Source organism: Pantherophis guttatus, chromosome 8 (assembly GCF_059756535.1).
Source record: "Pantherophis guttatus breed Tessera chromosome 8, ASM5975653v1, whole genome shotgun sequence".
Taxonomy (NCBI): Eukaryota; Metazoa; Chordata; class Lepidosauria; order Squamata; family Colubridae; genus Pantherophis; species Pantherophis guttatus.
The window spans coordinates 4,003,056-4,026,768 of NC_142070.1; the positions used below are offsets into that span (position 1 = coordinate 4,003,056).

The window sequence follows — 23,713 nt, forward strand, 5'->3', positions numbered from 1 at the left end:
TCCCAATCCCAACCCCATCATCTCAAGATTCCCAATCCCATAATCCCAATCCCCACCCCCATAATCCCCACCTCAATCTTCCCAATCCCAACCCCATCATCTCAAGATTCCCAATCCCATAATCCCAGTCCCAGGATTATGAATAGAGTAAGAACGAGTGGAGAAGTGCCAGGCCAATGATAGAATCTGGGGTGGGGTGGGGTGGGGGGAAATGGATCCCATCAGAGACGGGCCTTTGACTTACGTCAGTCTGTACCATCTGGCAGCGTTGGGCCCGGATTCGGCTCACAAACCCATAAACATCCACCTTCTTCTCGGCGTGCATCATGTCCAGCATGGCATCGATCACAATGAACGTTCCCGTCCGTCCCACACCGGCACTAAAGGACAGGGTGGTGAGGAGGGAGAAGGGGAAAAAAATGTTTTTTAATTTTATAATCAGGAATTCTGGGAGTTGACATCCACCGCTCGTGAAGTTGTCATAGTTGGCCACCAGTTAAAAAATGGCGCCTGGCACGACCCGGAATGGCCCTTTTCGTCTACAAAGGACGCACTGACCTGCAGTGGACCACGATGGCGCCCGCATATTGGGGGTTGCAAGTCTTCACCTTCTTCAGGAACTTCAGCATCCCGATGGGCGTGAAAGGCACCCCAAAATCCGGCCAGCTGGTGAAGTGGAACTGCGTCACCAGGCGCTGAGGTTTTTTATTGGTGACGTCGCCAACCTGGGTTGGAAAAGGTGGCAAAGATTAGCCAGGGTTACTCCCTGAGAACATCTGGAAGGCTCCCCCGCCTGCCCCCCAAGGACCTCCTTGGCTTCGCCCCCCGTTTTGTTGCGGAGGGATAGACCGGAAGATTGAAGGAGGGAGGGAGGGAAGGGAGGAAGAGGGAAGCTGGAGAGAAGGAGAAGAGAAATTCGGGATGGGAAGAGGTGCTTCTCGCCTTATTTTTCTCACCATGACTTTGTTTTTTTTAAAAATAAATAAATTAATTAATAAATCACATTTTGGCTTGGTTTCTCAATAGCCCCATCTCCCGCTAAGCTAGGTGACACCTTTGCATAGGTGGGAGGAAGAGAGACAAAGCAGCACTCTCTTTCTTTTTTCTCTCTCTCATATTCTCTTCTTTTCTTTCTCCCTCTTTATTTTCTATCTGCTTTACTCTTTCTTTCTTTCTTTTTCTTTCTCCTTTTCCTCCTTTTTTCTTTCCTTTCTTCTCTTTTTGTTTCTCTCCCCTTTTCTCCTTCCTTTATTTTTCTTTTTCTTTCTTTTTGTCACCGTCCTTTTCTTCTTTCCTTTTCTCTCCCTCCTTCCTTTTTTCCTTTTCTTTCCCTTTTTGTCTCCTTCCTTCCCCTCCTTCTTCCTTCCTTTTCTTTTTTTGTTTCTTTCCCTTCCTTCCTTCCCACCCTCCTTCCTTCCTTTCCCCCCTCTCCATTTCTCCTCCTTTCTTTCTCTTTCTCCTTTTCTCCTTCTCTCTTTCTCCCTTCCTCTACCTCTCTGGTTCTGGTCTGGCTATGTTCTGCCCCAGCTACGGACCCCAAAGAATGCAGCACACACAAAGTCCGTACAAACCTTAGTTTACTAATTTAAACCAGTCTTTTCCGAACTGTTAAATTAACTTCATTAACAGCTGACAAGAATCCAAAGAATAATAACCGTAATCTTACTGTGGTTGTCAGAATGCCCAGAAGCAATTTGCAGGAAACTGATAAGAGAAACAAGATCAAGACCCGAAGGAATGTGAACGAAGTTGTTTCCTGCAAATTGCCTCAGTCGTCCTTCCTTAAATAGGCTAGGGGAGTGGCCAATTAGCCCCAAGCCTTACTCTCGAGGAGACCTCCTCCTGAGGAGCCACTCCTGCTTTTTGGCAGCTCTGCGTGCCTGTGCATCGAGAAGAGGCTCCTCCTCTTCGTCCTCTTCACTTAAGGGAGCTTCTGGAGCTTCTGATGGCCCTGGCTGAATCCCCGCCTCTGGCACCGCATCTTCTCCAGCCTCCTCACTGTCTGACTCGAGCGCCAGCTGCATAGGCTGCTGGCGCAGCACCACACCAGCCTCCTCGCTGTCGGAATCAGCTACTAGCTGCACAGGCCGCTGACGGGCCACAACAAGCTAGGATAAGCTTAATGACAGCATGCATTATATAGCACCAGGAATTTTTGCACCCATTTACCTAACAAAAAAACCAGCAATCAAACAAGCAGCCTATGGGGGGGTAAATAAGCCTGCCTCTCTGAAGGCCAGGCACCCCGAACGCCAGCGAGGCCTACCTGTTGAATGCAAAATTTCCGTACTGTGTAGTCAACAAGGATGGTCACATCTTCCACGGAAACCCGGATATTCCCGTACGTCCAGCAACCCTGATCTGGCCAATACTGGGCACATTTACACTGAGGAGAGATCACAAAACAGACCAAGATTCAGGGCAGAAGAGAAGAGGAGATGATCTAACCCATGATCTCCTCAGGGTCAGTTTTCTCCCGGTGGAGATCAGCATCTGTTGTAGGTTAAAAACAGGGATGAAATGCTACCAGTTCATTCCGGTTCGAGCAAACCGGTAGTTTAAAAAATGCTTTAAAAAGTTAAAAAAAGGTTCCGACGATCACAGCTGTGCCGCGCGATCATAGGAACCTTTTTAAAAAACTTTTTTAAAGCATTTTTTTACTACCAGTGTTGTGACCCCGACTCCTGAGCCTGCCCTAACAGAGGAAGAGGACTCAGAAGGTGATGGGGAGGAACTGATAAGGCCTCCCTCTCCAGGGCCCTCCTCTCTGGCAATGCCTCAGGTTCCATCCGAAGGCCAAGAGGAACAGCCTGGGATGTGCCAGGAGGACGGCATATCGAAGCACCAATTGATAGGGAGCGAGGAGGATGAATCCTGGCTTGATCCCAGGCAGCGTCGGAGGGAGAAGCGTGTGCAGCAATGGAAGAGGCGTGGGAGGGCCAGAGATTGAGCTGAGTCACGGAGCCACACCCCACCAGGAATAAAAGCGGGTGGGATTGCTCTTCAGGCTTTGTGACGGACAAGGTTAAACCCTGAAAGTCACATTGTGATCTCTGAAATTCGGCTTGGATATATTTTGGACTGAACATTGACTAAACTCTTGTCTCATGGATAATTTGTTGCTCTTGGAACAGACTGAAGATAAGTCCTCTTCTGCTTTATGGGAGTGAAAACGGTCTTGGCAGGGATTCGGCAGTTTGTTGCCAAAACCTTGGTCTGCCAGGAATTCTAATCTGTTTACCTAATAAAATATTGGCAGGCGTGCTTGGTATTATGTTTGTCCGTGTGAGGAAGGGGGGCAGAACAACCAGTTCGGGCGAATAGGTAGTAAAAAATGCTTTAAAAAGTTTAAAAAAAAAAGTTGGCCATGCCCACTCAGTCACATGATTCCCCCACCAAGCCACGCCTACCAAGCCACGCCCACCGAACTGGTAGCAAAAAAATTTTGCATTTCACCACTGGTTAAACGCCTGTCCAAATTTGGCTGGGGCAGCCGCACTGTGGACCGGACGTGATGTGTAACTTTCCAGGGAATGGAATGCCAGGAGAAAAGAGACCACTCAGTGATCCGACAACGCAAGCTGGTCGAGGGTGGACAATACATTGAAATAATGTGGAAATTCCCTCTCTCCGAGCAGCCCAAATATCTGGCAAGCACGAAAAGGTTTTGCCTTTGTTTTTCTGCCAAGTTACACACTGTTGAAAATGCCAGGATTGTACTGAATTAGTGATTGTGGCTACTGCATAGTCACGAAGAGCTGAAGATGGCACCAGACAGCTGGGAAGATTTTCCTCCAGGCACCCTTACTACAAGAAAGCTCAACTGGGGACACGAAAATAAATGTTCTGTTTGTTTGTTTATTATTTATATCCGCCTTTCTTGCTTTTTTTTATAAACTCAAGGTAGTGAACATATCAAATACTTCTTCCTTCTCCTGATTTCCTCACCATAACAAACTGATGAGACGGGTTGAGCTGAGAGGCAGAGAATGGCCTCAAAGTCACCCAGCCAGCTTTTGTGGCTAAGGCAGCACTAGAAGTCCCAGTCTCCTGGTGATTGGCCCAAAGTCACCCCACCAATTTTCATAACTATGGCGGCACTAGAACTCACAGTCTCCTGGTGATTGGCCCAGTCACCCCACCAACTTTCATAACTATGGCGGCACTAGAACTCCTAGTCTCCTGGTGTTTGGCCCAAAGTCACCCCACCAACTTTCATAACTATGGCGGCACTAGAACTTACAGTCTCCTGGTGATTGGCCCAGTCACTCAGATGGCTTTTGTGGCTAAGGCAGCACTAGAACTCCCAGTCTCCTGGTGACTGACACAAAGTCACCCCACCAACTTTCATAATATGGCGGCACTAGAACTCCCAGTCTCCTGGTGATTGGCCCAAAGTTATCCAGCCACCTTTCATGCCTAAAATGGGGCTAGAACTCACTGTCTCCTAGTGATTGGCCCAAAGTCACCCAGCTGGCTTTCATGCCTAAGGCGAGACTAGAACTCCCCATCTCCTGGTGATTGGCCCAAAGTCATCCAGCCAGATTTCATGGCTAAGGCGGGACTAGCTCACTGTCTTCTGGTGATTGGCCTAGAGTTAGCCAGTCAGCTTTCATGATTAAGACAGAACTAGAACTCACTGTCTCCTAGTGATTGCCCAAAGTCACTCAGCTGGCTTTCATGCCTAAGGCGAGACTAGAACTCCCCATCTCCTGGTGATTGGCTCAAAGTCACCCCAGCAACTTTCATAGCTAAGGCGAGGCTAGAACTTCCCGTCTCCTGGTGATTGGCCCAAGGTCACCCATCCAGCTTTCATATCCAAGGCGGTCACTACAGCCTTACCTCTTTCCTCTCCTTCAGATTGGTCACCATGACAATTGTGGCTGTGTTTTGCTCCCAAATCATTCTCCAGAAGTCGTTCACCGTTTCTTCTTTGGGCCCTGCCGAGACGCCAGAGGTGAGAAGCAGAGAAAAATCCGTTATCAAGAAGGAACAAGATGAGCTGAATCGCTTCTCCCCACGTTGGCCATGTAAACTTTCAGCTCAGATATAGCCGCTGTGAACCACCATAGCTTTTACTACGTTTGAGATTGTCTGCAGACCGGATTCCCGCTCCCTACAGGTAGTTTTTGCCAAAAACGTGCCTGTTTTCGCCAAAAACGTGCCATTTTTGGCTTGCAGAGTGCCGGGGAGGGCAAAAATGTGACTCGCTTGGGAGCCCAAAAACAGGCCTGGTTTTTTTGGCGAAAATGGGCCATGCGGAGCCCTGCAGAGTGCTTCTGGGGGCCTCGGAGGGCGAAAATGCGACGCACGAAAGTTTCAGGAGGCCAAAAACGCCCCTATTTGGTCTATTATTATTATTATTATTATTATTTATTAGATTTCTATACCGCCCTACTCCCGAAGGACTCAGGGCGGTGCACAGCCAAACAATAAAAACACATACAATACAAAATTTAAAAAATAGAATAAAATCAAATTAAATAATTTTGGCCCCGACAAATTTAAAACCCCAAACTTTTAAAACCAATTTAAAATTGAATATATAAATACTAAAAAATATTTAAAATTTTAAAAATCTTTTATAAAAGAGGGGGAAAATTAGGCCAGGCCGGCCTGGTGAAATAGTAAGGTCTTTAAGGCGCGGCGGAAGGTGCGCAGATCCGGGATCCTCCGTATCTCTGGGGGGAGCTCGTTCCAGATAGTAGGTGCCCCCACAGAGAAGGCTCTCCCCCTGGGGGCCGCCAGTCGGCATTGTTTGGCTGACGGCACCCGGAGGAGCCCCTCTCTATGGGAGCGTACCGGCCGGTGGGAGGCTATTGGTGGTAGTAGGCGGTCCCGCAAGTACCCGGGTCCTAAGCCATGGAGCGCTTTAAAGGTGGTAACCGAAACCTTGAAGCGCACCCGGAAGACCACCGGGAGCCAGTGCAGCTCGCGCAGGAGAGGTGTTACATGGGAACGCCATGTCGCTCCCATTACCACCCGCGCGGCCGCACTCTGCGCCAGTTGGAGCCTCCGGGTGCTCCTCAAGGGGAGCCCCATGTAGAGAGCGTTGCAATAGTCCAGGCGGGAGGTGACAAGGGCATGAGTGACCGTGCGTAAAGAGTCCCGATCCAGAAAGGGACGCAACTGGCGAATCAGGCGAACCTGATGAAAAATCCTCCCGGTCACGGCCGTCAAGTGCTCTTCTAAAGACAGCCGTGAGTCCAGGAGGACGCCCAAGTTGCGAGCCCTCTCCGTGGGGGCCAATGATATAAGATGCACTTAATTTTTCACCCAATTTTAGGGGCTAAAAAAGTTGCATTTTATTATTTATTTATTAGTCCAATTTATATGCCGCCCTTCTCCGTAGACTCAGGGCGGCTTACAATGCATTATAGCAATAGCCTGCATACTTTTTGGTATATACCTGCTTATTAGGGCTTTCGGCCCCCCCAAGCGGTGTTGTTCTATACAAAGCTGGCTTACTACCCCCCACAATCCGAGTCCTCAATTTACCTACCTCGAAAGGATGGAAGGCTGAGTCAACCTTGAGCCTGGTGAGATTTGAACTTGCACTAATTGCAGGCAGCTGGCAGCTAAGTGCTAGCACTTAACAGCACTTTAGTCCGCTGCACCACCGAGGCTCTTTTTATACTCCGAAAAACACAGTAAATGTTGATCCGATATGAAAGCTGTCCAACTTGAAAAGCAAAAACTTTCAGGGAGGTGGAAGAAGTTGGTCAGCTTTGCATTTCCCCCCCCAAAATCACGAAGAAATGAGCAATATTTATTTTAACCATTTCCTTCCTTTAGATTAAGAGCCACTGCAGCAAAATGCAGCAAGATTGGGGAAACTCTGGAGGAGGAGACATTCGAAAATACACATTGCTAATCCTTGTAGTGTAGAAATTCAAAGGAAATACATATTATTTACCTTGTGCTGCAATGAACCTGTTCTTCTCCTGATACCCCTGCAAGAACAGAAGCGAGACAGGAATGAAAAAAAAAAAAGCAATGGTTTTATTTCTGGTGTTGGTCAAAGGCCAAAAAATTTGGCATCTTCTCCCACGGGGTTTAATTCTTTACTTTGCAAATATTGTCACTGCATACAAACTATCTTGCAACCAGTAAAAATAAGATTTATCTGTGGATGATCTGGCTATATGGGTTAGAAGAGATGAAGATGGCCACAAGAATCGACAGCTACTTCTCTTCCTTCCTAAAACCCCTAAATCTCCTAGACTGCAGGGAGTCCTCAACTTACAAACCCAAAATTCCCGTTGCTAAGCGACACATTGGTCGAGTGAATTTTGCCCCGTTTTACGACCCGCAGTTGTTAAGTGAGCAACACATTTGTTAAGTGAATCCGGCTTCCCGTTGACTTTGCTTGTCAGAAGGTCGTAAAAAAGGATCACGTGGCCCCGGGGACATTTCAACCGTCATATATATGAGTCAGTTGCCAAGTCTCTGAACAAAATTCAGAGATCATGTGACCCTGGGGATGTTGCAATGGTCGTAAGTGTGAGAAACGGTCGTCTTTTTTTTCCAGTGGCGTTGTGATTTCGAATGGCCACTAAATGAACTCTCTCTCTCTGTGTTTGTGTGTGTGTATAATTTTTTGAATATATATCAATATCAATACATGAACAGCGAGGCATCTGGGTATCATTCATTTAAATACAAGTAGTACTAATAGTATTAATATTATTTGTTATTTAGATCATACTTAAATAATTATAATGTTATTATACGTATTTGTGATAAAGTATATTTATTTATTTATTAATCATATTTCTATGCCGCCCACTCTCCGAGGACTCTAGGCGGCTTACAACAATCGACAGTATACTAAATAGCATACTGCCCCCAACAATCTGGGTCCTCAATCTGGGTAGAGGCCTTCATTATTTAGTCGTTCAACATTTTAGTCCCCCATTCCAATGACAATAACAATATCATTAAAACATACATAATGCCACCATCTTTCAACATCTAAACTTTATATCTAGTTATTACTTTTAGTATATTATATAAAAATATACATAATAATATTCCCCTTATTTCTTGTTTCTGCCTCTGTTCTAGTTCCTAATAAAGCCAAACTTGTATTACCGTATTTTTCGGAGTATAAAACGCACCTTTTTCCCCCTTAAAAGGGGGTGAAAATTTAGGTGCGTCTTATATACCGAATTTGCCCCCCCCCAGTGGACCCCACCCTTTGGCCTCTGCCTCGCAGCAGTTACCTCCTTGCAAGAGAACAGCAAGAAAAAACAGCTCCTTTCAGCTTCAGCACAGGCTAATTAGCACAAGTTGATTGGATCAGCCTCCTGACTCTCAGCTGATTTGCTCTCAGCTGTTTTGGACAGGGCTCTCTGCTTGCTGCAAAGAGGTAAATCGCTGGAGCAGATTTTTTTCCCCCTTGTGCTAATCAAGCTATGCTGAAAACGAAACTGAAAGTAAAGCAGGCTGTTTGCTGTAACGAGGCAAAATTGGGCAGAGGCAGAGGGACATTTCTTTTTCTTCTTTTCCTCACCAAAAAAGGTAGGTGCGTCTTATATTCCAGTGCGTCTTATACTCCGAATAATACGGTACATAACATTGCCTCTATCCGTCATCTCTTGCCCGTTTTAATATTTCAATTCTTATTCGTTTTTTAACTTGGCTCCTAAATTCCTCCCTTGGGTCCTCATCTCCATCTATTTTCCTGGTTAGCTTACGTATTTCTTCCCTCTCTACTATCTTTTGCTGCCAGGTCTCCAGAGGATCTGCCCAAATCTCTGATTTCTAAGTGAACTGTTGTAAATCGAGGACTATCTGAACCTGGGGAACGTTCCTAAGCCTTTAGCAGATACTTACATTAATGAACGAGGCGTTGATATAATCGGAGTCTGGAACCCCTTCAATAGGTGTCAGGTGAACCCTGGAATGGTCATCTAGGAGAGAAAGGACGGCCATGAATGGCAAAAGCATCAGGATGACGGAGGACCTTCAGTGAAAGTCAAACGAATCTCCAAGAAGGTCAACCTTCACAAGGTCTGGTTTTCAGTGCGGAGGAAAAACTAGAGAAGTGACCGCTTATTATAACCTATCATTGTCTTGCAGGAGTCAATCTGGGTCGGTCACCGGGAGTTTTGTCTTCCGAGCTTTCGGACTTGTGCAGGAGCCCACCTTCAGCTACTAAGATTGTTGGACGAGCAGGCTCAAAAACAGCCGGGGAAATAATTGGAAGTCTGGGAAACAGGATGCTTGTCCTTCTACAGCAGTGATGGCTAACCTTTTCTGGACCAAGTGCCCAAAGCGCGTGCAAGCACCCCAAAATTGGGTTTATGATTGAATGATTTAATTCTTTTTTAATTATCTTAACTTTTGTATTTGTATGTTTTTTAATTTTGGCTGTTCACCGCCCTGAGTCCCCTCTGGGAGAAGGGCGGTATACAAATTAAATTAATAAAATAATAAATAAATAAAATAAATAAAATTCAATGTGCCGTCCTGCGCATGTGCCCCGCTCCCGGGCATACCCCGAGCGCCCCCCTGCACGTGCCCCGCCCCTGCGCATGTGAGCCCCCCCTGACCTGAAGGCCAGCTTGCTGGTGGGACGTGTGTGTGCATGCGTGTCGGAGATGAACTGGGTTGACGGCTCATGTGCCATCAGAGAGGGCGCTGCGTGCCACCTCTGGCACGCGTGGTCTACAGGAATGTTGATTTATCACCAGCGTATCAAGTGCTTAGAAGTCGAGAGCCGATGACTTAAAAGTCAACACACCCCAATCAACATCTGAAAAGCCACATACAACAGGCGCTATAAACACCATGCAGACAAGATAGCTCTGCAGACAAGGCACTGTAATTTAACAAGCAGCTGTCTGCAATTAAAGTAAGTTCGAATCTTGCCAGGCTCAAGGTTTCCATCCTTTCTAAGGTAGGTTAAATGAGGACCCAGTTTGTGGGGGGAATAAGCTGACTTTGTATAAAATATACAAAAGTATGAAGGCTATTGCTTAGCGCATTGTAAGCCGCCCTGAGTCTCCGGAGAAGGGCGGCATATAAATCAAATTAAAAAAAAAAAAAGAAAAGAACAGCACACATTCTGCTAGAGAGAAGTTCCCTGAAGATCCAGTATGAGTCCGAAAGCTCAGAAAACAAAACCTCTGGTCCCGGTGACCGATCCCAAATTGGACCCGGCAACAACATTATCCTGCGACACATATATTCATAAGCGATATTATTGTCTTGTCTGCGGAGATTCTCATAAGTCATCCAAATCATGGTTGTCCCAAAGGTGCTTTTTCAAAAGGCAACTGGACTTCCTTGGTTTTTTTCTTGAAGACATTTCGCTTCTCATCCAAGAAACTTCTTCAGTTCTGACTTGTTGTGGCCCGTCAGCGGCCTGTGCAGATTGTAGCTGATTCCGACAACGAGGAGGCTGGTGTGGTGCTGCGCCAGCAGTCTGTGCGGCTGGCGCTCGAGTCAGACAGTGAGGAGGCTGGAGAAGATGTGGTGCCAGAGGCGGGGATTCAGCCAGGGCCTTCAGAACCTCCAGAAGCTCCCATAAGTGAAGAGGACGAAGAGGAGGAGCCTCTTCTCAATGCATGGGCGCGCAGAGCTGTTAAAAGGCAGGAGTGGCTCCTCAGGAGGAGGTCTCCTCGAGAGTAAGGCTTGGGGCTAATTGGCCATTCCCTTAGCCTATTTAAGGAGGAACACCAATTGCAGCAAGCTGTAGGGAACAACTTTAGTTCAATCTTCTTCGCGTCTGGATTCTCTGCAAAATTGTTTCTGGGCTTTCTGCCAACTCTAGTAAGACTATGATTACCTTATCTTAGAATTCTGGTAGGCTGTTAAAACAGTTTATTAACAGCCTTTGGTTGATAAAGACTGAGTTATTTGAGTAATTAAGCTTTGTATAGAGTTTGTGTGTGCTGCGTTCTTTGGGATCCATAGCTGGGGCAGAACATGACTGAATAGTGAAGGATGGAAGAATTTCTGTTCTTTGCAATCCTCTGGTCGTTAGCGCTCTCTCTGGGAGTCATTGAGGCCACTTGGAGGCTTATTTGTGTCCCTAGGGTCACCTGAATAGTGTAAATCGGTGTGAAACTGACTTCTGATAGGACTGTGCTGGAAAAATGTTCCACGGCCATTTGCACTATTCAGGTGACCCTGCAGGCACGGATAAAACTCCAAGTGGCCTCAATGGCTCTCAGTTGAAACTATTAGCAGTTGCTCTACATCATCTAGCTCCAGTCTACAACACAGCTCCTTTCAGCACTTCCAAGAGGGCTCCACATCCATTGGCACCACTCAGGTGACCCTGAGGACACAGACAAACCTCCAAGGGGCCTCAACGACTCCCTAAAAGGATGCAAATGACCAGCTGTCTGCAAGGAATATATCTCCTTCTGTTCCGCACCATCCAGTCAGAGCTGAAGAAGCTTCTTGGATGAGAAGCGAAACGTCTTCAAAGAAAAAGCAAGGAAGTCCAGTTGCCTCTTGAAAAAGCACCTCTGGGACAACTGAGGATACAGACAAACCTCCAAGGGGCCTCAACGACTCCCTAAAAGGGTGCAAATAACCAGCTGTCTGCAAGGAATATATCTCCTTCCGTTCCGCACCATCCAGTCTGAGTTGAAGAAGCTTCTTGGATGAGAAGCGAAACGTCTTCAAAGAAAAAGCAAGGAAGTCCAGTTGCCTCTTGAAAAAGCACCTCCTGGGGGAGGGCCTTCTCTGTGGGGGCACCTACCCTCTGGAATCAGTTGCCCCCAGAGATAAGGAGAATCCAAGACCTTAGTGCCTTCCGTCGTGCCCTTAAAACCCACTTTTTCCAGCAAGCCGGGCTGGCTTAAGAAGAAATTTTAAATGTTTTAATTGGTTTGTATTTTTAATTTTGGGCCAAATTTATATATATATTAATTGTTTTTAATATTTGTATTTCATGTTTTTTAATTCTGGCTGTACACCGCCCTGAGTCCTCAGGGAGAAGGGCGGTATATAAATTTAAAAATAAAATAAAATAAAATAAAATAAATAAAATAAAACTGAGGACACAGATAAACCTCCAGGGGTCTCAACGACTCCCTAAAAGGATGCAAATGACCAGCTGTCAGCAAGGAGTATCAATCCTTCCGTTCCCCACCATCCAGTCTGAGCTGAAGAAGCTTCTTGGATGAGAAGTGAAACGTCCTCAAAGAAAAAAATCAGAAAGTCCAGTTGCTCCTTGGAAAAAAAAAAGCTCCTTTGGGACAACCAGAATCGGGATGATTATGAGAATCTCCACAGAAATTTATGCCCAATCTCTCATCTTTTTCCACCAACTTTCCACTCCTTTGTGATCACTGTTGTTTTATTTCAACCCAACCTAAATGATTTTTTTTGGTCTTCTTCATCCCGAACGCCATCACTCTGCTAAACAAATAATTCCCTCAACACGGTCAAGCTATTTACTAAGTCTGCACTACTATTAATCTTCTCATCGTTCCCACCACCCATCTCCTCCCACTTATGACTGTTTGACTGTAACTTGTTGCTGGTATCTTTAAGATTTATATTGATATTGTTTCCTGATTGCTTATTTGTTCCCTATGACTATCATTAAGAGTTGTACCTTATGATTCTTGATGAGTGTATCTTTTCTTTTTATATACTCTGAGAGCCTATGCACCAAAGACAAATTCCTTGTGTGTCCAATCACACTTGGCCAATAAAGAATTCTAATCTAATCTAATCTAATCTAATCTAATCTAATCTAATCTAATCTAATCTAATCTAATCTAATCTAAAGGAAGCCATTTTACCAAGAATTGGAATTTACTGGCGTTATTTTTGTGAGATTTGTTTTCTTGAGCTACTCCCGAAGGACACGTCTCCTAGGCAACCTCCTATGCTTCGCTGCATCTCGGTTTTTGTGCACCACAAAAGAAGGGATGGCCAAAAATCAATCGTTCTCCACCTTCACAATAATAGCAGTTCCTGACTGGTTGAGAGGGGTCTCTCTCTCTCTCTCTCTCTCTCTCTCTTTTTTAAAGGAGATTCATATTTGGAGGTTGGGCTATTTAAGCAAAGAGTAGTTTTGAAGAAGGGGCAGAGAATTGTAAATGTTCTTTCGAAGGACAGCAGAGAAGATTGTGGGTCGACTGGATGCAGGGATTTCTCTTGGTCGACACTAACCAGGATTCAAAGCCGTCACCCCCGACCACAGTCTCTGTAACTGTGATCCACTTTACTTAGTAAAGGTAAAGGTTCCCCTCACACATACGTGCTAGTCGTTCCCGACTCTAGGAGGCGGTGCTCATCTCCGTTTCAAAGCCGAAGAGCCAGCGCTGTCCGAAGACGTCTCCATGGTCATGTGGCTGGCATGACTCAACGCCAAAGGCGCACGGAACGCTATTACCTTCCCACCAAAGGTGGTCCCTATTTTTCTACTTGCATTTTTTTTTACGTGCTTTCGAACTGCTAGGTTGGCAGAAGCTGGGACAAGTCACAGGAACTCACCCCGTTACGCAGCACTAGGGATTCGAACTGCTGACCTTTCGATCAACAAGCTCAGCATCTTAGCCACTGAGCCACCGCGTCCCACTTTACTTAGCAGTGAAATATAAAAGGGATTGAGTCCTATTAGATCGTCCACTTCTCTGGTCTTGATCTGACTTCAAGGAGGATGATCTGTCTGGAATGATCCAGACAGTTCTCCTTGATGTCTCTTAACTCTGTTGGTACCCAAATCTCTACTTTTGGGCTCTTCCTGACATCATTTATTTATTAGTTGTGAATACCGGGGGGTTTTAAAGAAGAGATTGGACAACCATTTGTCTGACCAGGAGGGTGGACTAGAAAATCTTCAAGGTCCCTTCTGTTATTCTTTATTCTGTTTTATTTATTACATCTCTATGCTGCTGATAGATAGATAGATAGATAGATAGATAGATAGATAGATAGATAGATAGATAGATAGACAGACAGACAGACAGACAGACAGACAGACAGACAGACAGACAGACAGAAAGACATATAGATATAGATATGGAGAGATAGATGTATGAGTGGATGGATGGATGGATGGATGGATGGATGGATAGACAGACAGAAAGACAGATAGATATAGATATAGATATAGATAGATAGATAGATAGATAGATGGATGGATAGATAAGACAGACAGACAGACAGAAAAACAGATATAGATATGGAGAGATAGATAGATAGATAGATGGATGGATGGATGGATGGATGGATGGATGGATAGATAGAATAACTTAATTGTCACTTTGAATGTACACTATTTGGCATACATTAAAATGAAATTTCGTTGCATACAGCTCTCAAAGGGTCACCACCTCCAATATACACAACATAAACGTGACAAAATAAACAAACAAACAAATACAAAATGATGCACATACCCACATATATTCTATGACACAGAGAAGCAGCTCCCCTACAAGGTGATTCTGGGTGGATTAAAAATTATATATACATATACATCACCCACCTCGCTTGCTATAAATTCACGTGTATCATATCCATGGCAATTTCCAGACACGGGGACTTTAACTCCCGTAATTCCCTAGATGGCATGGCCTTTGCTGAGAACAGATTGCTGGATTCGATGGGCCAAGATTCCGACCCACTAGACCAGGGGTCAGCAACTTGCGGCTCTGGAGCCGCATGTGGCTCTTTCACCCTTCTGCTGCGGCTCCCTGTCACTCAAAATATGCATCACAACTGCCAATGTGCAACACCCACCGGCACGCAATTTATTGAGCTTTTCAATCCCCGGTAGGCCAACCATGGATAAATCCCAAGAAAAGAAAAGTTTCAGAAGAAAACAGAACATTTAATTCAACTACGTATGCTAGTTTTGTGGCTGCTCAGGAAATAGTCAGGCACAGGAAAGGTTTTGTGGCTCCCGGTGTTTTCTTTTCTGTGGGAAACGAGTCCAAATGGCTCTTTGAGTATTTAAGGTTGCAGACCGCTGCATTAGACCTTGCTTACTGTATCTTTTTACAATTGCACCACAATCAAAGGTGGTTTCAGCCGGTTCGGGCAAACCGGTAGTGGCTACCTGTGGGTGGGGTGGGCCTGCCCAACCATCCGGGCGCAACGCCGTCCTATATCACTGTGTTTTTGATGCCACACACACGTGTGGACGGCATGCACAAGTGAACTGCCGTGTTTTGTGACGTCGAACGCATGCGATGGTCAAACCGGTTGCTACAGAATGGAATCCCACCTCTGACCACAATCTCTAGAAAGCAATTGGCAGAAACTGTGGCATATCAATACATACAAGGCAAAATGTTGACGTATCTGTTCTTCTCCTTGTTTTCTTCTTTAGAGGCGGCTTCACAGGTGGCTTGGATCGGACATGCTGGGAGGGCCTGGAAGGACAGAGAGGATATAAATAAATTGGTTGCTACCCCTCTGCTAACCACGCCAAACATTAACCAATCAAACCAATCTTCATTAAGATTGAACCGGATGTTAATTTTAATCTGGTTTGCCAAACCGGTAGTTGCAAGGCCTGGCTGACTCTGCCCACCCCGCCCCTCCCCTCCCCGGAGTCGCCACACGGCCTGTTTTGGATGCCGCAGGGTCCATGTGGAGGCTCTGGGAGGGCAAAAAAATGGGCCTCCTGGAAGTCCAGAAAAGGGCCTGTTTCTGGCCTCCGGAGCCTGGGGAGGCCATTTTCACCCTCCTGGAGGTTTGAAGAAAGCCGCTGGAGCCTGGGGAGGGTGAAAAATAGGCCTACTGGAAGTTCCAGAAGTCCAGAAACTGGCCCATTTCCAGCCTCCTGAGGGCCTCCAGAGCATGGGGGAGGTCATTTTCACCTTCCTGGAGGCTCAAGGAAAACCTGGGGAGAGTGAAAACGCCCCCGCACAACCGCCTGTTGTGGTGCAGGAAACCAATTAGGCCATGTCCCCATGGCCACACCCACCCAGCAACTCGGCAGAGAACTAGTTGCTAAAATTTTTCAATTCCACCCCTGATTAAACCAATCTTCAAAAGAAAAAAAACAAGAAAGTCCAGTTGCTTCCTGAAAAAGCACCTTTGGGACAACCATGACCTGGATGACTGAGAATCTCTACAGACTATTAACCAACCAACCACTTTTACTGCTGTTTGACATCGCTTCTGTGGCAGCAGCCAAATTCACTGTAAACTCTCCTGTCAAAGGCATGGATAGAAAACCCTTGGGAGGACACCGAGTTGCCAATTCTGCAATCTTGGCACCATCCACCAGGGTGGATGGTAAGTTATACATTGTTTTAAATAAGTTATAAGTTTATAAATAAATTGTAACAAAATTATGTTGGAGACTATGATTTCTAGTCCTGCCGTAGGCATGAAAGCCGGCTGGGTGACTTTGGACCAATCAACTAGGAGATGGTGAGTTCTAGTCCCACCTTAGGCATAAAAGCCAATTGGGAGACTTTGGGCCAATCACCAGGAGACGGTGAGTTCTAGTCCCGTCTTATGCATGAAAGCCAGCTGGGTGACTTTGGCCCCATCACAAATTCAACCCTGTGATTCTATTATTCTTGCAAACAGATTTCAGTGAAGGAAGGGTTTTGGTGCTAACGTGCTCCACAAGGGGGCAGCAAAGCTTCCCTCTGGCCAACATTCAACTTTAGGAGCAGAACTTGAAAACACAGGTAGTCCTCAGTGTGTGACGACCCAGGCGGACTTCAACTCCCAGAATTCAACCTTCAGTTCAGGAAGTTGAAGTCCACCCATCGACAAGCTGCTGTAGTTGAGAAACTCTGTATACTTATTTTATTTTATTTTATTTATTTGTTTTAATAAAAATCAAAAAAATCCAATTTAAATTAAAAAAATCTGATTTTTTTTGATTTTTTAAAAAAAATCATTGATTTTTATCCACCCTGGGAGGGAGGGAGGGAGGAAAGAAGGAAGGGAAGGAGGAAGGAAGAGAAAGAAAAAGAAAGAAAGAAAAGGAAGGAAGGAAGGAAGGAAGGAGGAAAGAAAGAAAGAAAGAGAAAGAAAGAAAGAAAGAAAGAAAGAAAGAAAGAAAGAAAGAAAGAAAGAAAGAAAGAAAGAAAGAAAGAAAGAAAGAAAGAAAGAAAGAAAGAAAGAAAGAAAGAAAGAAAAAGAATTCTATGTAGAAGAAGAAGATCTAACTGGCATAAAATTAATTTCCACCATGATAGAATTTTTTTTTTCTTTTAAAATAAAAAAAAACCTCCCCATTTCAAAACCCAGAAAGAATGACCGAGCGGTTGGTGGGGGGGGGAGGAGAGGTGAGGTCAAAGGTCAGCCAAGTACCCACACTGAATTCCTCGCGGAAGAGCTTGTTGTCGTCTGCCATTCGCCGGTTAATGTCCTCCTCCAGTTTATCCACAGGCAACGGCGGGTACTTCCGGTTGGTGCTGGGAGATCTGGCCAGCAGCGGCATGCTTTGCGGTTCTGCAGGACGGACAGATGGGAGAAAAGTGGTTCGGTTGAGGCGCCTGGAGGCTCAGCGGGCTGAGATGGTCAGCCAGTTCCAGGCCATTGATGCAATCCCACTGGAACGAGGCCCTCCGGCTCTTCGCCACCAGCGGCTCTTCCCTCCAGCCTTCGCCCAAAGCCCCACACCAGGAGGCTGAAGCAGACCCCAAGTCTGAATTCCTGCCCCCCTCTGACCCGCACAAAAAGACCCCGAAGGGGGAGACTCTCTGCAGCAACACAAACGTTCATTGCACGTATCCGGTCCAGGAGCCGTAGTTTGAGGACCCCTGATTTAGTGCAATATAAAAAATGCAAATAAGTTTTCTGCGGACCACCAAAATTTTCTCACGGACCGGAAACTCTGGTTTAGATAGATGAAACTCAACAGGTCTTTTCTGGTTTGGGGACCCCGACACAATATTAGAATGCCATGTTGGAAGAGGTCTAACTTGGCGGAAAGTCAGATTTAGGATTTTCGAGTTCCCGACACCGGAGAGAAGAAACGGTTAAGACTCACCAATGTCATCTGTCCGGCCATTGGACAAATGAAAGGAATTGGAGTGGCTCCCGGCCTGTTTGTGTTTTTTGAACCTATGAACAACAACAAAAAAATAATAATAATTGGGAAATCAGCAGTGGACTCGACATCCCGACAAAATTTAACGAAGGTAGTCCTTGACTTACAACCATTGGTTTTAGTGACGTTACAACAGCACTGGGGGAAAAAAAGTGACTTATAACCGTTTCCCACACTTACGACCTTCAGAGCAACCAGATGGTCATGTGACTGAAATTGAGATGCTTGGCAACTGATTCGTATTTATGACGAATGCAGTGTCCCTAGGGTCACGTGATTCCCCTTTTTGGGGACTTTGTGACAAACGAAGTTGTAAGACAATTGTCATTGCCTTACAACCATAATTGAGGCCAAAATCTCCGTTGCTAAGTGAGACATTTGTTAAGTGAGCTTTGACCCATTTTTGTGACCTTTCTGGCCACAGCTGTTAGGTGATTCCTTGTGGTTGTTAAATGAATCCGGCTTCCCTGTTGATTTTGCTGGTCATGTCACAGACGTTGACCACATGACCCCAGGACGTTGCAACCGTCATAAATATGAGTCAGCTGCCAGCATCTGAACTTTTATCACGGCGATGCTGCAACGGTCATAAGTGTGAGAAACGATCATAAATCGATTTTTTTAGCGCTGTTGCAACTTTGAAAAGTCACTAAATGAACTATTATAAATCAAGGACTATGTACATACATACATACATACATACATACGTGTGTGTTTTCCTTTCTTTATACCTTTTCACACTTTTATCTATTCTCTATTTATTCTTTATCTTTTCTCTGTTGGCTTATGTTGTTCTTTTAAGGTATACGCTTTGCAAAATATAATAAAATTATTGGACACTGTTAGGAAATGATAATTACCTAACTTGTTGGGTTGGCAATATATAAACTCTCAATATAGCTTTAAGACTGTATTGCTGTATTGCATCATACTGTGTCCTGATTGGTTAGCTCTGTAGCCAATGTCCTTAAGAGGGAGCTTGAAACATGGTTTGTTTCTCTTTGCTGATCATTATTGCTCTTTGCTGATCATTACTGCTCTTTGCTGTGTTTGCTACTGTTTGCAACTGTTTATTGTGTATGACTACGCCGACTGGTAAGAAGACTTTGTTATTGGAATATCCCTAGACTATTGTTTTACTATCTACTGCTTTATCTGTGTATGACCTGGACTGTTTATTGGACTGTGCCTTATTCCTATTTCCTAAAAGTAAACACAACTCAATGTATCTGTGTGTTGGCTGTGATTATTCCCAACTGCTCTCATGTGCACACCCTTGCTACTCAAGGGTTGCTCTGCGAATTCCTTAACAGACACGAAAGAGTAATATGCTACAGTTGGATTCTGCACACATTCATGCCAGCAACACGAGGCAACGCCTGGCATAAGAACAAACCCAGATCAAAAGAAGGGTTGCAAAGGGACAGAGAGAAATTAAAATTATACGAATAAAACAAGGCAACTTTCTGAATATTTAAGAGTCAGACTCAATAATTTCCTCATAAACCGATCTTCAAAGCAAGAGGTTCTCGATGAAGCGTGACCTCGCATAATTGCGTGTTATCAAAATGCAGCAACCGGCACATCCTCATTTAAATATTCATGAACCCGTGAGTTTGTACAACTTTGAAATGGCACCATTTCCAGGCCCAACAGTTACTTCTAAAAACCAGGGTATCCGCTCCTCGGAAAACGCTGCAAGAGATCGACGAAAATACAATACTTAAAAATACAGGTAGTCCTCGTTTAATGACTGCTCGTCTTCAGTTTAACGACTGTTCATTGCACAGCTCGTTTAATGGCTGTCCAAGGTTACAACGGCACCAGAAAATGTAACTTATGGCCGGATTTTTTCAGAGTTACGACCTTTGCAGCATCCCCATGAATCATGTCATCAACATTTGGATGCTTGGCAAGCGGTTCATATTTATGACGGGTTGCAGCGTCCCGTATGTGTGTGTGTGTGTGTGTGTGTGTGTGTGTGTGTGTGTGTGTGTGTGAGACGTGATCCCCTTTTGCGACCTTCTGACGAACCAAATCAACAGGGATGTTCTGCCCCAGCTATGGACCCCAAAGAACGCAGCACACACAAAATCTATACAAAGCTTATTTTACTCAAATAACTCAGTCTTTATCAACCAAAGGCTGTTAATAAACTGTCTTAACAGCCTAACAGAATTCTAAGATAAGGTAATCACAGTCTTACTAGAGTTGGCAGAAAGCCCAGAAACAATTTTGCAGAGAATCCCGACGCGAAGGAGATTGAACTAAAGTTGTTCCCTACAGCTTGCTGCAAGTGGCGTTCCTCCTTAAATAGGCTAAGGGAGTGGCCAGTTAGCCCCAAGCCTTACTCTCGAGGAGACCTCCTCCTGAGGAACCGCTCCTGCCTTTTGGCAGCTCTGCGCGCCCGTGCATTGAGAAGAGGCTCCTCCTCTTCTTCCTCTTCACTTAAAGGAGCCTCTGGAGGTTTTGAAGGCCCTGGCTGAATCCCCGCCTCTGGCACCACATCTTCTCCAGCCTCCTCACTGTCCGACTCGGGCGCCAGCTGCACAGGCTGTTGGTGCAGCACCACACCAGCCTCCTCCTCGTCGGAATCAGCTACGATCTGCACAGGCCGCTGACGGGCCACAACAGGGGAAGCCGGATTCACTTAACAACCCGGGTTACTAATTTACCAACTGCGGTGATTCACTTTAACAACGGTGGCAAGGAAAGTCGTAAAACGGGGGCAAAACGCACTGAGCCAACGTCTCGCTCAACCACAGGAATTCTGGGCTCAGTTGCAGTCGTTGTTCCCGGTAGCTTTTGTTTTGCAAAAGTTGGAAGGAGATGCATTTTATTTTATTTTATTTGCGTTAGGGTGCACCCTGGCAAGATAACACTGCAGTGGATGCGGTCACGTTTGACAGCCCGTGGAGGAAATGGTCCCCATGCGGTAGGTTTTGTTCCTCAAAACAAACGAGGCCTCGAATCAAACCTGCCCGTGCCGATTTTACACACACACACACACACACACACAAAAAGTGTCTCCACCCTTCCTGTCACTGGGTGGTTTTGTTCTGCAGCCCTTTTTTTAAAAAAAAAAAAAACAGGTTTTGGTGGGTGGATCATTTCAGATGACAGCAAAATCATCCCTTTCGCGTGCTTCTCGCAATCCGTTTCCTGGTTCGAGTGGGAACCTTTTTATTCCTGGATTCTTGCGTAATTTGCAAGGAATAGAATAGAATAGAATAGAATAGAATAGAATAGAATAGAATAGAATAGAATAGAATAGAATAGAATAGAATAGAATAGAATAGAATAGAATAGAATAGAATAGAATAGAAAAGCATAGAAAGAAAATAGAATAGAATAGAAAAGAAAACCATAGAAAGAAAATAGAATAGAATAGAATAGAAAATAGAATAGAATAGAATAGGAATGGAACGGAATAGAACGGAACAGAATGGAATAATATAGAAATAGAAATAGAAATAGGAATAGAAATAGGAATAGGAATAGGAATAGAAATAGAATAGAATAGAATAACAGAGTTGGAAGGGACCTTGGAGGTCTTCTAGTCCAACCCCCTTCTCAGGCAGGAAACCCTACACCACTTCAGACAAATGGCTGTTCAATCTCTTCTTAAAAACTTCCAGTGTTGGAGCATTCACAACTTCTGAAGACAAGTTGTTCCACTGATTACTTGTTCTCAGACAGGAAATTTCTCCTTAGTTCTATGTTGCTTCTCTCCTTGATTAGTTTCCCTCCGTTGCTTCTTGTTCTGCCTTCAGAAGGTGCTTTGGAGAATAGTTTGACTCCCTCTTCTTTGGGGCAACCCCTGAGATATCGGAAGACTGCTATCATGTCTCCCCTAGTCCTTCTTTTCACTAGACTAGACCTACCCAATTCCTGCAACCGTTCTTCATATGTTTTAACCTCCAGTCTCCTAATCATCTTTGTTGCTCTTCTCTGCACTCTTTCTAGAGTCTCAACGTCTTTTTTACATCGTAGCAACCAAAACTGGATGCAGGATTCCATGTGTGGCCTTACCAAGGCATCATAAAGTGGTATTAACCCTTCATGTGATCTTGATTCTATCCCTCTGTTTATGCAGCCCAAAACTGCATTGGCTTTTTTGGCAGCTGCTGCACACGGCTGGCTCCTATTTAAATGGTTGCCCACTTGGACGCCAAGATCCCCTTCGCAGTCATCACTATTGAGCAAGGTACCACCTAGACTGTACCTGTGCATTTTGCTTTTCTTGCCTAAATGGAGAACCTTGCTTTTTTCACCATTGAATTTCATTTTGTTAGATAGCGCCCAAGGTTCAAGTCTATTTTCAATCTCTTCCTCCCCTCCCGTCACACACTTCTTTTCACGCGCCTATTGCTTTACACCTACAAGATGGCCAGGGACTTTCGTCCCCTGATGACGTCAACATTATTTTTGGAGCTGAAGAATGCGAGAGGGAGGGAGGGAGGGAGGGAGGGAGGGAGAGAGAGAGAGAGAGAGAGAGAGAGAGAGAGAGAGAGAGAGAGAGAGAGAGAGGTTAGACTTCATCTCTTAAAAATAACCTTTTCTGCATTTCTTGGGAGCGTAGCCTTGTGTTAAAAAAAAACCACGGAAACCTGAATCTGTACACTCACAGACAAGCCAAGGCTTGTTGGTAGGAAAAACCCAAATTGTTATTATTACGGTTCGTTGCAGAGTCAACCAGCTGTTCAGACTGGATTTGGCATTTTTTGTCTACCTCTGGAGTCCCTCCCGAGGACGTGGGATGAACAGATGTTGATGTTTGGCGGTGTTAAGAAATATCGTTGCAGACTATAAGGTTTTCCCAAGCAAAGTTGCCCTTTTTTGCAATTGCACCTGGGAGGAAAAGGACGTGTTAGGGAGATGTTTAGGCTGGATTCGGCATCGCTAGCCACCTCTGTGGAAGTCCTTCCCAAGGAACCTGAGATAGACAGATGTGGATGTTTGATGGCGTTACAAATTTCGTCGCACGATGGAAGCTGTTCCGAGCTCTCTGGGCACATTGAGAATGTATCTGCTGAATGTAACTCCGCACTGGTGACAAGAAGGGCATCCGGCCAGTAAACACTCAGTTGGCCAGACGCCATTTTGCAAGGGATTATGGGGTTGTTAAAAGGGGATGATGCTGGAAGCTGTTCCGAGCAAAGCTGCCTTTTGCAACTGACTGGTTTTTGTCAATATCGATGGTGTTCCAGTGGTGCTCCAGATGTTTTGGGATTGCACCCAAGGTGCCTATGACTATCGGAGCTACCTTTGCTTTCTTTGTGCCGTAGTCGTTTCACTTCTATTTTGCAAGTCTTTGTATTTGGTTATCTTCTCCAGTTCTTTCTTCTCATATTGCTTCATTGCAGTCAGCTAGATGTTTGGGCCGGAATTGGCATTTTTATCCATCTATCGAGTCCTTCTTAATAACCTGGGATAGGCAGATGTTACTGTTTGATGGTGTTAAAAGTAGCATGGCAGGATGTAAGCTATGCCGAGTAAAGCTGCCTTTTGCAATTGACCGATGAGGGTTTTGTCAACGCCGACGGTATTCAAGTGATGTTTCGGTTGTTTAGGGATTGCATCCAAGGTACCTATTTTTTATTATTATTATTTGGTTAATCTTTAGTGAGATTCACAGCCTTTGAGGCCGGTTAATAGCTCAGCAGCTCGAGTCCTAACCAAGGACCTAGGAACTGTTAAGGTATCGTCGGA

At 45.1% G+C, this 23,713-nt stretch overlaps 1 protein-coding gene across 18 annotated transcripts in view; it reads right to left on the bottom strand.

Annotated features, from left to right (window-relative positions):
- Positions 1-23,713, bottom strand: part of PTPRA (protein tyrosine phosphatase receptor type A) — a 132,161-nt gene that overhangs the window by 13,329 nt on the left and 95,119 nt on the right. For all 18 annotated transcript variants that reach the window (XM_087874826.1, XM_060687185.2, XM_087874828.1 and 15 more), the window contains 9 exons: positions 17,942-18,015; positions 17,264-17,400; positions 15,263-15,353; positions 8,839-8,915; positions 6,917-6,953; positions 4,843-4,940; positions 2,267-2,386; positions 559-725; positions 245-380 (listed from right to left, as the gene is read on the bottom strand). In XM_087874826.1, the coding sequence (XP_087730952.1) occupies positions 245-380; positions 559-725; positions 2,267-2,386; positions 4,843-4,940; positions 6,917-6,953; positions 8,839-8,915; positions 15,263-15,353; positions 17,264-17,400; positions 17,942-18,015 (937 nt within the window). The remainder of the gene's footprint in view (positions 1-244; positions 381-558; positions 726-2,266; positions 2,387-4,842; positions 4,941-6,916; positions 6,954-8,838; positions 8,916-15,262; positions 15,354-17,263; positions 17,401-17,941; positions 18,016-23,713) is intronic.